At 36.0% G+C, this 15,113-nt stretch overlaps 1 protein-coding gene, 7 non-coding genes and 1 pseudogene across 9 annotated transcripts; 2 read left to right on the top strand and 7 right to left on the bottom strand.

The window, feature by feature from the left end:
- Nucleotides 1–1,256: 1,256 nt before the first annotated feature.
- LOC149007234 (U6 spliceosomal RNA) lies at nt 1,257–1,358 on the bottom strand. The gene has a single exon (XR_016175417.1). It is a non-coding gene; the product is annotated as a U6 spliceosomal RNA (small nuclear RNA).
- A 766-nt stretch (nt 1,359–2,124) lies between these two features.
- LOC149007235 (U6 spliceosomal RNA) lies at nt 2,125–2,211 on the bottom strand (annotated as a pseudogene).
- Nucleotides 2,212–2,451: 240 nt separating this feature from the next.
- LOC149007236 (U6 spliceosomal RNA) lies at nt 2,452–2,554 on the bottom strand. The gene has a single exon (XR_016175409.1). It is a non-coding gene; the product is annotated as a U6 spliceosomal RNA (small nuclear RNA).
- A 332-nt stretch (nt 2,555–2,886) lies between these two features.
- LOC149007237 (U6 spliceosomal RNA) lies at nt 2,887–2,989 on the bottom strand. The gene has a single exon (XR_016175410.1). It is a non-coding gene; the product is annotated as a U6 spliceosomal RNA (small nuclear RNA).
- Nucleotides 2,990–3,272: 283 nt separating this feature from the next.
- LOC149007238 (U6 spliceosomal RNA) lies at nt 3,273–3,375 on the bottom strand. The gene has a single exon (XR_016175411.1). It is a non-coding gene; the product is annotated as a U6 spliceosomal RNA (small nuclear RNA).
- A 486-nt stretch (nt 3,376–3,861) lies between these two features.
- LOC149007239 (U6 spliceosomal RNA) lies at nt 3,862–3,964 on the bottom strand. Its single transcript, XR_016175412.1, has one exon. It is a non-coding gene; the product is annotated as a U6 spliceosomal RNA (small nuclear RNA).
- Nucleotides 3,865–11,614, bottom strand: LOC149007240 (protein STICHEL-like 2). 2 transcript variants are annotated; one of them, XM_089167418.1, is made up of 9 exons: nt 11,327–11,614; nt 11,089–11,164; nt 9,178–10,900; nt 8,868–9,084; nt 6,595–6,780; nt 6,256–6,504; nt 4,933–5,629; nt 4,627–4,696; nt 3,865–4,499 (listed from the first exon to the last, which is right to left on the bottom strand). In XM_089167418.1, the coding sequence occupies exons 3-9, from the start codon at nt 10,783–10,785 to the stop codon at nt 4,422–4,424; spliced, it is 3,105 nt and encodes a 1,034-aa protein (XP_089023544.1). In that variant the 5' UTR covers nt 10,786–10,900; nt 11,089–11,164; nt 11,327–11,614; the 3' UTR covers nt 3,865–4,421. The 2 variants fall into 2 exon arrangements, with proteins under 2 accessions (XP_089023544.1, XP_089023545.1); XM_089167419.1 differs by lacking the exons at nt 11,089–11,164; nt 11,327–11,614 and having other exon boundaries at nt 9,178–10,957.
- Nucleotides 11,615–13,774: 2,160 nt separating this feature from the next.
- LOC149007241 (U6 spliceosomal RNA) lies at nt 13,775–13,877 on the top strand. The gene has a single exon (XR_016175413.1). It is a non-coding gene; the product is annotated as a U6 spliceosomal RNA (small nuclear RNA).
- Nucleotides 13,878–14,220: 343 nt separating this feature from the next.
- Nucleotides 14,221–14,323, top strand: LOC149007242 (U6 spliceosomal RNA). Its single transcript, XR_016175414.1, has one exon. It is a non-coding gene; the product is annotated as a U6 spliceosomal RNA (small nuclear RNA).
- Nucleotides 14,324–15,113: the final 790 nt, after the last annotated feature.

The raw sequence follows: 15,113 nt of genomic DNA on the forward strand, positions 1-15,113 counted from the left end.
GGATTTTACCTTTTGTTTTTTATATAGGATTTGAAATAAAGAAGAATCATGTTGAGTATGGCTCATGCTTCACATTGTATTGCCAACAAACACAATGGTCTTGCTTTGGCAGGGGTGTGGGGGCAACGCCCACATGGCCTGTAGAGTATCCACGTTTCTGTGGGCCTCGAAGTTCCTTTACAGTCTGAATTTGGACCTATGAATAGTTGTGGCTTAGGATTTCTAAGCCCATATACATATATATTCTCTTTTTTTTTTTTTGGTAAATTATATACATATATATATTCTCTTGTAACCAAATATTGTAAGTTGTTGTTTGGACGTAGCCTTACATTTTAGGTGAAACCAGGGTAAAATTCATGTGTGATTGATCACTTTAATCCTAACAAATAATATTAAAAATATAATACATACTAACTCATCACTTAACCCTATTATTCTAAGAATAAGACAATGGCCATTATATAATTCAAAACATAAGATTGTAAATTTGTAACATAATAGATTATAGAAGTTAAAAATAATGATTTACAAACACAAGGGTTGTAAACGTAATTTGCTCAATTAAAAAATAATTTGATTCAAACTAGTTCAAATTAGTTCAATCGTTTTCATCGATTCAACTTGTATATTGACACCCACCCTTAGTTTGGTGAAAAGTTTCACACACCAAACCCTCCATGATTTCTGATTTAGGTAGAGAGATTGAGACAGTTATTTGAAAAAGGAAGAGATGCATGAAGTCCTTGTTAGGCTTGTGGAAACTTTTAAGTCAAAAATTTCTCCCACCTTAGTGTTTCTTGATTGGCATTACTATTTCATATAGACCGACCAAAAGGAGATTAATCATGTCTTTGTTGGATAACCCACCTGAAATGTAAGATCTTATTTTTGACCCAAAAGGATTTATTACCTTCACATCCATCACTTCCCTAGTCTATTCCTTCTAATCTTTTTGACTATCACTCTCTACTTGGGTACAATGAACAAACAAAATCAGCTTCTTTTAAGAACACAGTCTTGAAGATTACTCAACCACTACCTCGAATTGCTAACCTTCAATCAAACAGATTCCAAGCATTCAGGTAGGCCTTTTAAATTAAGGAATCAGTATCTAAATGAAAATTCTTGAAAGCAATAAAATGGTAACAATATATGGGAGGTTTCTGTTTTGAGGGTAAATATGTTATGTTATTTTCACATAAGAAGATAGAACAACTAAGGGAAGGCAGCCATAAGGGATCTGTTTTTTGAAAAAAAATTTGGACCATTTCTCGATTTGTGCATGTCATCCTTGCGCAGGGGTCATGCTAATCTTCTTGTTAAGAAATCTTAACCTAAATGCAGCAGATTAACAAAGAAAAGAAAGAGAACAAAGAAATCAGAGCAAGACACCAAGGTTTACTTGGTTCGGTCCTAAGACCTACATCCAAGGATGAGTTGAGCACTCACCAAGCTTATGCAATCATCAAATAGCAAAGCAAGATTACAGCCCTATGATCTTGTGAGAGAACTCTAATACATGGACAAGAAAGATAATCAATCAAGACTAAGAACAACTACACATGTTATCATAGATGAACCGTAGCTTCAACCTTTCTTTGAGCGCACAATCAAGAGTACCGAGAACGAGAGAATAAGAGAGGAGAGAGAGTGTTTCGATCCAATTAAAATAACCCAAACCCCTAATTACATACCAAGTAGCAAAAGGGTTGAAATGACACACATGACCCTCTAACAAATACATAAGACATAGCATATCCTAAGCACAAGGAGCAAGACCAAAAGCCCCGAAACAACACTTGCTTATTGTCTAATTTTATCAGAGCCCACAAGACAAACAATAACAACCCTATGGTATAGAACATGAGAGAATCTTCTATTTTAGGCGATGTGGGATTAAGGGGACTTTGAAAAAGAGTGTTTAATGCGAAATAAGCCATCAAAGCAAATAAAATAGAAAGAATTAAACCCCCCAAACCCCTAATTACATCACCAAGTCCAACAAATATTGTGAGGGTGAAATGATCCACACATGCACCCTCTTCAACAAGCCTCAATACATTGGAAGACATAACCTAAAATCCTAAGTACAAGAGGCAAAAAGATCTCCTTTTTTCTAAAAAAAATTTGGACCATTTCCCATATGTACATATAGCAAGCTAATCTTCTCTGTATTCTTCCAATTTTATCGGATGTCTCCGAAGAGACAAACAATAACATATCCCTATGGTATATAAGAATAAAAGAATCTTCTATTTTAGGCGATGTGGGATTGTGGGGACTTTGAAACCCAACAATTTTTAATGCAAAAATAAGCCATCAAAGCAAATAAAATAGTGAGGAATTTGGAAGTTTTAAATCTTACGTTTTGGTCCTCTCCACTGCAACCTCTTCAACAAATCTTGAACAACTACAAGAGGCAGCCAGAAGAGATCCCTTTTTTCCAAAAAAAATTTGGACCATTTCTCGATTTGTGCGTGTCATCCTTGCGCAGGGGCCATGCTAATCTTCTCTGTATCGTTCCAATTTTATCGGATGTCTCCGAAGAGACAAACAATAATATATCCCTATGATATATAAGCATGAAAGAATCTTCTATTTTAAGCGATGTGGGATTAAGGGAACTTTGAAACCCAACAATTTTTAATGCTTCAAAAGTGGAAATGACACATATCCAAGTAGAAATAATCTGACCATAAAAAATTTTGAAAAAGTAGAAATAAGCCATCAAAGCAAATAAAATAGTAAGGAATTTGGAAGTTTCAAATCTTACGCTTTAGTCCTCTCCACCGCAACTTCTTCAACAAACCCTTAAATATGTTGTGAGGGTAAATATGTAATAACAATTAAGGGAAGAAGCCAAAAGGGATCATTTTTTTCAAAAAAAATTTGGACCATTTCTCGATTTGTGCGTGTCATCCTTGCGCAGGGGCCATGCTAATCTTCTCTGTATCGTTCCAATTTTATCGGATGTCTCCGAAGAGACAAACAATAACATATCCCTATGGTATATAAGTATAAAAGAATCTTCTATTTTAGGCGATGTGGGATTAAGGGGACTTTGAAACCCAATATTTTTTAATGCAGAAATAAGCCATCAAAGCAAATAAAATAGTAAGGAATTTGGAAGTTTTAAATCTTACGTTTTGGTCCTCTCCACTGCAACCTTTTCAACAAGTCCTTCAATATATTGTGAGGGTAAATATGTAATTCACATAAAAGACAGAACAACTACAAGAGGCAGCCAGAAGAGATCCCTTTTTTTCAAAAAAAATTTGGACCATTTCTCGATTTGTGCGTGTCATCCTTGCGCAGGGGCCATGCTAATCTTCTCTGTATCGTTCCAATTTTATCGGATGTCTCCGAAGAGACAAACAATAACATATCCCTATGGTATATAAGTATAAAAGAATCTTCTATTTTAGGCGATGTGGGATTAAGGGGACTTTGAAACCCAACCATTTTTAATGCTTCAAAGGGGGAAAGAAAAAAAAAAAAAAAAAAAAAAAATCAAAAAAAAAAATTTTAAAATGCAGAAATAAGCCATCAAAGCAAATAAAATAGTAAGGAATTTGGAAGTTTTAAATCTTTAGCCCCCCCCCTCTCAACAAACCCTCAATATGTTGTGAGGGTAAAAGTATACATTGGGGGCCAGGGCTTTTCAAATTGGACCATTTTGGTCCTCTCCACTGCAACCTCTTCCAACAAGTCCTTCAATATATTGTGAGGGCTAACATATGCAGTAAGCCTTCAAGCATTAAAGACAGAATAAGGAATAAGGAAGAAGTAAAAGTCATGGTTGGGCCCCCTCCAAGACGGACAACTACGAGGCAGCCAGAAGAGATCCCTTTTTTTCAAAAAAATTTGGACCATTTCTCGATTTGTGCGTGTCATCCTTGCGCAGGGGCCATGCTAATCTTCTCTGTATCGTTCCAATTTTATCGGATGTCTCCGAAGAGACAAACGATTGCGTATCCCTATCATATATATTTAGGAAATTCTCTACTATTTTGCCGATGTGGGATAAACGGGATTTTGAAAAGCCAACTTTCTTTCATTTTGTTTCAAAACAGGCAATGACATCGCATAAAAGCTAAAAACATAAAAATTCGATCAAAGTAGACAGAACCCATCAAAACAAATAAATAGCAAAGAATTTTGAAGATTTATATCTTACCTTTTGGTCTTCTCCGCTGCAACCTCTCCAACAAGCCCTTCAATACGTTGTGAGAACTCCCACCCAATCCAATATTGTTAATAGATCAGTTGATACCAAATCGATCATAAAACCCATTCCATATTTATGTGCATAGATTTCAGCTGAAAAACAGGACTTTTCAGTGGGATGACTTCATGTCTTGAAGATGGAGCAAAAACAGAACTTCTGGATGAAGCCAACATTTGCACCGAGAGTAAGACTACCAAGCACTCGGGCAAGGTAGGACACAACACATTAAGTGATAACTCTGATGCTGCTGCTGCCTCAGCTTCAAAGCCTGCAACACCATATTTTGAATAGACCTGACTTCTGGGTAACAGCTCTCTCAAAAAAAAAATTTGAACAGAAGCTCTTTCAATTACTAAATGCAAACAGGGTTCCACAATGGAAGTGCATAACATCACCTTTTTGAAGGGAAACTTTGGGGCTCTCCAACAGTTTATTCTTGAGCTCACCCTTGATTCCTTATTTTGGCTGACAAAACAAATGAAGAAACTGTATAAGATCATCAAACATTATTTCTTCTTCTTCAGACAGTGGCCTTATTGACTATATGGAAGCAAGCTAACTATCCATAAAAATAATTGCAGATCAACTTTATGATTGCCAAATAAATCCACTCTTAAACTAGTACTGTGCATGAGCATTTAATACTTTTTGTGTAGTTGAAGTGCACGGAAATAACCTTAAAGGCTAGGAGAAACACTTACCCATCATCATCCGCAGAGTTGTAACAGTAGGTATTGGAACTGGAGCAGAGAATGTAAGGATTACTAAAACAAGGATATGTCTTCCATAGGTTAGGCAATTCAAATAGGTTGTCTGGCTTGATCTCCAAACAAATAGTATGCAGTGAACTGGATGAACATAACCTTTCATGAAGTCTCACAAGCTTTGAGAAACAGCTTGGCTGATTGTCAGTTTCTTCAATAGGAAAAACTTGATTATTGTGGTTGCTTTCCTCTTCTTCATACGAGTCAACTCCTAAATGGGACATCTTTTGTGTATCATGTTGCACTGATCTGTGTAAAGATAAGATCCCAGTGCTTTGTGAAATTACTTCATCATTTCTTGAGGTATTTGCAGGTTCTTTAATATGAGGGCAGATAATCGAACCCTGGGACTTGGAATCAGTGCTAGTATTAATTGACCTTTCCCATTTTCTCGCACTTCCAGAGAAGAAATAAGAGTCATGCAATTGGTCATCTCCATCTTCTGAGATCAAATATGAATCATCTTGTTTCTTCACCTTGGCAGTCATTGTTGCAGTACTTGCAATAAGATTGATTCTAATCTCTACATTACAACTTAGCACATGATGAAGCAAGCCCGCAATCAGTTTCGAATATTTTTCTGCTCTGGATACATGATCTGGATGGTAGAAGTCCAGTTCAGCTATTGCCAGACCTGAAGTTTGGACAAGCACCCAATTATGATTGTGGACACCTAGACCACTAACACCTCAAACAAGCACAACTGCAATGTAACAAAAGATTAACCATCTTAAATTATTCGATTCTATAACATTGTATATTTGCTTCATATTATGTGGGAGAACCGAGCTCCACCTACATTCCCACCCCCTCCCCCTTTTTTCTTCTCTCAACAACAGAAAGAAAATTCAAAAAGGCAGCAGCTACTCATCTAATTTAGATTTTAGAAGAACAAAAATTAAATAGTCCCTACCAACAAAATCTATGACAACATTCACCCAAAAGAAAAAAGAAGAAAATTCACCTGAAAAAAATTATGACAATAACAATACAAGGTAACATATGCCAATAACATGTCTTGTGAAGATAAGAAGGTATCTTTGCTCAATAAAAGTGGAGCAGCCATTTAAAATTTTTTAGGAGTTTTGGTTGTTTTCAGTTTTTCATTCCTCTAAAGGATACTTCATAGCACAAAGTCATAAGATATATCGTCACAAACCTGGAAAGTGATATCTGTATTCTACATTCAAAATCCATACCAACACAAATGTAACCACTAACATGCACTAGAAAGAAGACAAATTTTTGCCAGTATCTTACCTTGCTTGATGCAAATGGAAGCCAACCTCCCCTGTTTCTGCAAAAAGCTTTTGAGTGTATTTGAGAGGCAGCTTTCTATGACTCTGCCCCAAATAATTTCTAGGTTCTCTTTGCAATCTCCATGCATCTCTGAATTATCGGACTTGTTTTCATCACATAGAGAAGACATAGACTTGTTTTCATCACATAAAAAAGACACAGGATGTTTCAAAATCTCTCTAGTTGAAGATATGTTGCCAAAGCCATCATCTAGACATGGAAAGGTACACAATTTTAGTGTTTTGGACCCATACCTCAAAAGATTATTATCTTCTAGAAAAAAAATTCAGCCATGTGTACCTCTCTCAGACGCCATTCTCAGAAACACTCTTGAACCATTTGCCTCCAAAGATGATGAATCTATAGAACTTAACTGTAGGAGCGCAACTGTTAGCCAGGTTGTTTGATTCTTTGATGACCTTAACTGTTTCTCAGTTTCAGAAAGTATTTTTAAGGCATGCTTCAACTTTTGTAAGTTCGCTTCAGCTATGACAACGGGTAGTTGCTATTAGTTGGGCTATGCAGGTAAATGCATACAAAAGCACAAGCAGTGAAGGGTAGAGAAAACTCAGATGACAATCATATAAAAGTATAATCATGTTCTGCAAACGATCAAAAAGAATCTTTCAGAAATAACAAAAGCAATAAACTGTCATTGCCTTGGATGTTATAACTTAAGAAACCTGTTGTGAGTCATAAAGTGAAGGAATACTTTTATCTTTTGGTATAGGTTAAATTAAATCCATGATTTAACTCAATTACTTGAGCTGAATTCAACCAACCCATGTTAGCCTTTCTGCCAAAAACTTTCACCTCTAAGTTTATAACACCAACACGAAAATTTTTAAAACGAAATACATAAACATTGGATGATGTTAGGTTTTGTAGTAGAATAGAGGTGGTGCTAAAATAATTCTTATATTACTTAACACAGTCCTATGAACCCCACCATGATGCATCAACAGACCGGCATAGGAGTAGGACAAGCAAAATTATCCCCCATGTTTAGCAAAAACCAATCCATATTAGACCAATGATCTGACTCACTTTAAGACCTATATTCTGTCCACAAGAAGGCCTGCACATGTAGTAGATTGGATTGTCCCATGTGGCTTGAGTAGAGAGGCATTCTTGTAGAAAACGTTTGTTAAGAGTATTATGTCAGGTTTGCTACTATTTAGTTTCTATTTTTTTTTTTTTTTCCTGGTAGGTTTAGTTTCTGAGTGATTAGCCACATGGTAGTTTCTATTTTGGGGTAATTACATTCCTTTTGTGTTTTAAAAACTAATTCTACTGGGAGTTTCTATTTTTATTGTAAGCTACTTGGTTGCCTAGACTAGCTATTTTTAGTACTGCATCTACTCAAGTCAATAAATAGAAGAGAAGGAAGCCCTCCTCCAAGTTTTTGGCAGATCAACTTGTGTTTCTTCAATGGACCATGGCTTTGTGCTAAATCAAGTACAACCAAGGGAGTAAACTTGGACTGGTGGGTAGTGAAGCACTGAACCATTACCTAGCTTGCATGGACTCTTATTGCTGCAACTTAGACTATTATTTGAATTAGTCCTTCCATTGCTGCTGCTAAAGGATCCTCACATATTTCACCAATAATTTCTGCCACTCTCCAAGGAACAGCATCATGTTATTCTGGTTTTCTGCTCAGTTTTGTCTTCGAATACCTAAAACTTTGGTTTCAACCCTTTGATTGGGTTCAATTTTCATTAGTTTATTCCTTTCTTTATTGCCTTCCACAAGTATGGATTTGAAGTAAAACTCTGTTACTGATCTGAAGTCTTTTTCGTCTGCTTTTAGTCACTAATTTGCCTATCGCCTAAAAGTTCCTATTTCCTGATCCTTTATTATTCATCTAACAATTTGATTCCCAATAAATTATAGTACTGAGTAATGAGTACAGCAGGTTTGTCAATTATTCCATCTTCCAATTTCTGATCTGTTTACTTAAATCTTGTTCATTGCGATTCTATTCGTGTGGTGGTGTCCATCTGCCCCACAGGCTACAGGCCATCAACGAAAGGCTTCCAGAAGAAGAAAAAAACAACCATAAAGCTGCATCTTTTATGTTCCAAATTGCATTAGATGTTTCTTGCTGAGTCATAGGCTGCATAGCTTTAGACTTTTACCTGGATTTCTAGCAGGTATATGATGTGTATCGGCCCACACCTCAAGCTCAAGAATAACATTGACAGCCGACAGATAAAAAAGAACTAGTGGGACTCTCTAATGATTCGATAAAAATATGCATTACTTAACGGATCATTTTTTGAGATATCAAGAAAAGCTTGAACACCTTGATTTTGATCCTGTTAGAAAGCTCAAAGATAACTCATTAAAAAAACCCAAGATCATGCAACTTGGATATTGTTTGAGAAAGAGATGATAAAACTAAGAAATTCTATGAAGTATGGGTCTTCCCACCATACCTTTATAAAAAAAATTAAGGGGGCGAGGGGTGGACTATGTGCAGCATATCTTATGGGCGTAAAATTTAAAATTGGAGGATACATTGCCACCACTTAATAGTTTGGGAATAAACAAGAATCCAGTAAGCTTACAGGTATGCCTTCCAAAAGAACTTCCTCTATACTCTGAACTCGCCTGGTATCTTCCAGCAAGAATGTCCATGATGAGATTTGCAAGCTGAGAGATCAACTGCATAGGATCGATTCTTGACTTCATAAGCTCTCTAGCTCTTCTAATTGTACTTGAATAGTCAGAGGACAAAGCCAAATCGAGCAAATCAAGCAGTTCATCATCAGAAACACTTCCAATCTGACAAGGGCAATATGAGAACAATAAGAAAATTCCAAACAAGCATCATCAGTGCCAGGGACACCAAGTAAATCATGTAATATCACCACTTACAAGTTCATAGGCTAATGATAATGTGATTCTTTTTCCAAGCAAACTCAACTGATCAAGCATCATCTCAGCATCTCGAAGAGAACCATTAGCTTTGGTGGCAATGAAGTCCAATGCAGCTTTGTCAAAGTCCAAATCTTCTTCAACACATATCTTTGTCAACATGGTAACAGTATCTGCTTCCTTTATTTTTGGAAAGTGAAATCTTTGGCAGCGGGAGACAGCACTGCGTGGTAGTTTATCCAGGTCAGCAGTTATCATTACAAAAATAACATGTTGGGGAAGGTCCTCTATGCCCAAAATAGCTGCCCATGTTTCCCCTTGGAGCAACTGGCACTCATCAATGATGAATACCTTAAACCGTGAAGAGACTAGTGGATGTACTGCATTCTTCAGGAGAGACCTGAGCTTATCTGTCTGATTTGTCCTCACGGGATCGACTTCCTGCACGTCTCTGGTCCTTCCAGAGATAAATAACAGACATTCTCGACATGATCCACATGGCCTCAGCTCCTCCAAAGAAAGGCAATTCAGAGCTGCTGCAAAGATCCTAGAGGTTGAACTCTTACCCGTACCATGAGGTCCATGGAATAGATAAAATGATGTTATTTTTCCTTTCAAAATAGCATTCAGAAGAGACCGTGCTACTACATGCTGTCCAACTAAATCATTGAAAGATCTTGGCCTAAATTTCTGACAGAAGCTACTAGGAGTGTCTGGATTATTAGCAACTTTTCTCTTACTATCTGTGCAGCTCTGTCCCTGTCCAGATATATCCATCTCCCCAGGTTCACTCAATAACAAATTATAACCCTCAAGATCAGAAGGAATGTTTGACTCTGTCCACCTTGGGGTTCTTGACCAGCAACAGCTAATTCCACATCCATGATAATAGTGATCCACCTCCTCATTTGCAAGAAGTGAGGTGCTATCGCTCGAACCTTCCACCCAAACATCGCTCATTGATGTGCTTGGACTACTTACATAACTCCCAACAATATTGGCTTTTGCTGGAGACGATTTTGTTCTTGCACAATATGCAGATTTCCTTTTTACAGCAGTATCAATTGTTTCTGAGCGTGCAGATTCTAAAGTTGGTTTGCAATTAATATGCTCCATACGGTTACTGAAAGTAGGCATACATTCCATATGTAATACTTCGTTCTTATGACTACTGAAATGGCTTTTGCTTGGTGACTTGTTTCCACGGATCACATCACATTTTGGTTTGGAATATTTCAGCTCAACATTTCTGAGCCTTGCAATGCCTGACCTTCTAATTCCTACAAATGGTGATTCCTTTGATATAACTGACTTGCAGCTAGATCTTCTTGAACTATAACCCAGTTCTGGGACACCACCAATCTCCACTTTCTTTCCATCTGAACTGAAATTCTGGAAGTCATGAAAACTGTGATTCTTTGGGTCACCTAAATTACAACCGTTCAGCACACCATGACAGGAATTGGCTTCCCAACTCAAATTGTTGACAGAAGCAGAGAATTTGTTCATGGAATTTGTTGATGGGTCCCTCAGTGATCGAACCCTTCTAAGTGTTACAAGAGCTTTAGATAGAGGAATTTCAACAGAATGACGTGGTCCATCAGACATTTTGAAAATACCGTTCTATAACCTACAAATCTGAATTCCACTTTGAGAAGAAACAATTCCAATACAAACCAAAAGCAGAGTCTCCATTACAAATCTTCATATTCCACCGAAATTTCTACATCAATAATACAGTGATATCTTAATGAGAAACTTTGACGAAGATTACTTTAAAATAAAAAATAAAAATAAAAACTAGCAAATAAATGCATTCAGTGACAATGCAAGCAAAGATTTCTACCAACCAAAGAAAAAAGAATATGCAAGCAAAGATACAACCAAAAAAGAAATATAAGAGAAGAGTACCTGGAGATTTAACCTGTTTCTGGTCACAGCAATCATCAACCAACCCAGGTAGTCAAGGAAAGTCCCATTTCATTTCCTGCTATAAGATAACCAGAAATACAAACTAAAAATTTATAGGAACTGCCCACGTTTGTCACAGCAAGAAGCATAATAACGGAATCTGAAACAAAATCAAGTCACCTATCCAGAGGATCAAGAAAAATTTTGAATGCAAAATGGAATCTCAGTTGGAATTTACCTTCAAAAACACAAAATGAACTGCCAAGCAACAAAAAACAGACCTGTTGCAGTTTCTGGGACAACCTGGAAACCCTAGACATTCCAAAAACGAGAATACAGAAAATTCAAATACTAATAATAATAACCCTAGGAAACCAATCTTGATGCTCAGTAGCTTGAAAATCATGGTAGTGTAAGTGTGTAGTAGCTATCAAGGAGTCTAGAGACATGAAGGGGATGGCATAATAGTAAATAAAGCTGTTGGTTGAGGGTATGATCATGGCTTTGCAGTCAGATTTTTCACAGAAGTTTTGTTCCCTTCGCAGACATTGCAGAGATTTTGCAGAGATTATTGCTCCTCGCAAATGATGCTTGAGGGTAGATTTGTAATTCGAATCTGACTGTTTAAATTCTCTGGGTTTTTTGGCGGCAAGATGTTGAAGAAGAACGATACTGGCCTTTTTTTATCCTGAGAGGGCTGAGGGCCCGCGAATTTATGGATTTTTTTTTTTTTTTTGTCAAACCCGGTTTCCAAGGCTTTGCCCTGACAAATTCGGTGTTCGACTCGGGTCGCACACCTGGCTGTGGTAAGTGAGTCTCCCAGCCGGGGATTTTTTGCATCCACAAGATTTCGATACTGGAACCTTGCTTAAACAGACCAAGCTGCTTACCACTTGGACCAACCCCGTTAGTTCTCTTTCTCTACTCTATTCTAAATAACCCTTGTGGAACAAGTATGTAACTCTATCAAAACAATAGATTACAATCTAAAAAATCGATGCAGATTTTTAGGCAATATATTTAATTTTATATTTTGTATTTATTAATTAATAGACAAAGCTTTTGAAAGTAAATGTTCTTCTTTTTTTTTTTAAATGGTGGTGGAGATCTTATATTTGTAAATTTAGATTTTTTTTTTTCAAGTTATATCACTATATGTGAACTGATTAACAATTCTATGGCTTCAAGTGCTCACATTTGAATTATTTTTTATTCATCATTATGTTTGTTCATTTTTGTCCATAGTTTCTAAATCTTTTTGTTAATTAAGATTTTTTCCTTCTATCCGAATATGTTCGCTACTCTAATTGAATATATATATTTCAACTACATCTGAATATTTGTATTAATCCGATTACTTTGAACTTGGATCAGATATAATCCAAAAATTCGATTAACTAAACAAATTCAATTCGGTTATATATTTACATATTCCACGCATGTTAGATTCAAATTTGGACAACGAGTTTAATAATTAATTTTGAATTCGAATATTACTATATTTGAGTCGAATTCCATTTGTTTACATCCCTAATAAGGAAGAAGTTGCAGACAGTAGAGGGAGATGAAATAACGAGCCAAACATAAGGTTTTCCACTCAGGGTTTTCTTATAACAACACTTAACTATGATTTCCTGATGACAAGGGGTGTCTTTAATAGATTTTCACCATATCAGGAGTTTAATTGATAAATTGAATAACTCAAGAATTGATATTTATTTTTTAATTTTATTTTCTAGGAGATAACTCAAGGGTGGTGTTAAAAATTTCTCAAGAATATTATCACGTTTCTCATTTCCCAACATGGTTTCAAATTTCCGGTGGAAAAGGTTTAGAAACTGTACGATTGGTAAATTAGTAGAGATTCATACTTCTCAATGAGAGAGGTCATGGGTTCGATCATTGCAGACAATGTCTCTCTCTTGAGGATGTAATCAAGGTTCGCGTAAGCTGGCCTAGATAAACCTTAGCTTAAAAAAAAAAAAAAAACTATATACCCATAATAAAGATTTTTATTTTATTTTATTATTATATTTTTTTTTTCGATAATAAAACAACGGAGTCATGGACTCAAAGAAATACTAAAAGGAAGTAGCATTACAATCCGCATGAAGGATCTCCTCCAACCCGTGGAGAACATCCTGAAAGAACATCCAAGAGCACTCCAAATCGAGTGAAAACTTAGACATCCAATCAGCAACCTTATTAGCAACACGTCCAACATATACGCAGCGCGTACTCACCATCTCATGCAGCAAAACACTAATTCGTTCAACTAAACCACCAAACCTCCCACGATCCACACAACATGGATCCAAAAGCTCTATTGCTTTCCGGGAATCCGACTCCAACTGTAGCGGCAGGAGATGATTACTCACCGCCAGCTCCAAACCTTGGCAAATGGCTTCAAGTTTTGCTTCAAGTTCAAGGACATAACTTGACCCAACCCTTCTAACAAAACCACCAATAAAACACTGTGATGCCTAAGGCTTTTATAATATATATTATTTATCACATTATTTTACAGTAGAAGCACCGAAGTATGTGACTTTCAATAAAAGTGACAGCCGGAATTTTATGCATTAAAATAAGTTGGGTCTCAAACTTTAAACATTTCATTTATCCCACATCGAAGATTTAGAAGGTATGTTATTTCTTTATATGTGCACAAGACACACAAATGATTGTCTCTTCGGAGACATCCGATAAAATTGGAACGATACAGAGAAGATTAGCATGGCCCCTGCGCAAGGATGACACGCACAAATCGAGAAATGGTCCAAATTTTTTTTGGAAAAAAAGGGATCTCTTCTGGCTGCCTCTTGTAGTTGTTTTGTCTTTTATGTGAATTACATATTTACCCTCACAATATATTGAAGGATTTGTTGAAGAGGTTGCAGTGGAGAGGACCAAAACGTAAGATTTAAAACTTCCAAATTCCTTACTATTTTATTTGCTTTGATGGTTTATTTCTTTTTTATTTTTTATGGTGAGATTATTTATACTTGGATATGTGTCATTCCCACTTTTGAAGCATTAAAAAATGTTGGGTTTCAAACTTCCCTTAATCCCACATCGCCTAAAATAGAAGATTCTTTCATACTTATATATCATAGGGATATATTATTGTTTGTCTCTTCGGAGACATCCGATAAAATTGGAACGATACAGAGAAGATTAGCATGGCCCCTGCGCAAGGATGACACGCACAAATCGAGAAATGGTCCAAATTTTTTTTTTGAAAAAATCAAACTCATGTGGATTCTTCTCTTGATTTTTGAACAATTATCATTAAACATTGGATAATTACGTTGTTCCTTTGTACTATAACTTAATTACTTTATTATTCTATTTTTTTGTTTTCTAATTATTAAACTAATCTTAGACTTTGCTTAAAATAAGGTGCGATATTTCGGTCCATATTGCCGGCTAACTAGCGAATGGCCGAAATGACGATATCTCGCCGATATTCAGGCAAGATTTTGACCCAATATTGACCGATTTCGACCCCAATTTCGGGGTATTTTTTGTCATTTTGCCCTAAATTTGGTATTTCCCCAACTTGACGACAATATTTAGTATATTTGAATTATTTTCTATAAATTCTTGCATATAAATACTCCTTCCTAATCACATATAATATATTACCTTCTGAGACCTAAATCATTTGGACATGATTGGAAATATGACCCATTGACTTTAAATATTTTGTTACATAATCCATTCATAATTTAAATTGTTTCCATAAATATTTTGCATGTATATACTCTTCCCTTGTCACATTTGGCACGTTGCTTTTTTATGCCTGAATCACTATGGTATAATTGAAAAGATTGCTCATTAATCTTGAAGATTTTGCTACAAATTGTATGTTTAAGTTGAATTATTTTCATAAATTATTATATGTAAATTCTCCTTTCTAATCACATTTGGTACATTGCCTTTTAAGTATTGAATCATTAGAACATAATTGGCAAGAATGTCTATTGACCTTGAAGATTCCGCTATAGAATTGTGAAATAAAT

Source organism: Hakea prostrata, chromosome 8 (genome assembly GCF_041222555.1).
Source record: "Hakea prostrata isolate BN-2017 chromosome 8, UWA_Hpros_2, whole genome shotgun sequence".
Classification (NCBI taxonomy): Eukaryota; Viridiplantae; Streptophyta; class Magnoliopsida; order Proteales; family Proteaceae; genus Hakea; species Hakea prostrata.

Coding starts and splice junctions, on each gene's coding strand:
- LOC149007240 (XM_089167418.1), bottom strand. CDS start 10,785: ATGTCTGATGGACCACGTCATTCTGTTGAAATTCCTCTATCTAAAGCT. Junction 5,630..6,255: donor TTCCATTTGCATCAAGCAAG/GTAAGATACTGG, acceptor TCCAAACTTCAG/GTCTGGCAATAGCTGAACTG. Junction 4,697..4,932: donor AACTCTGCGGATGATGATGG/GTAAGTGTTTCT, acceptor TTGTTTTGTCAG/CCAAAATAAGGAATCAAGGG.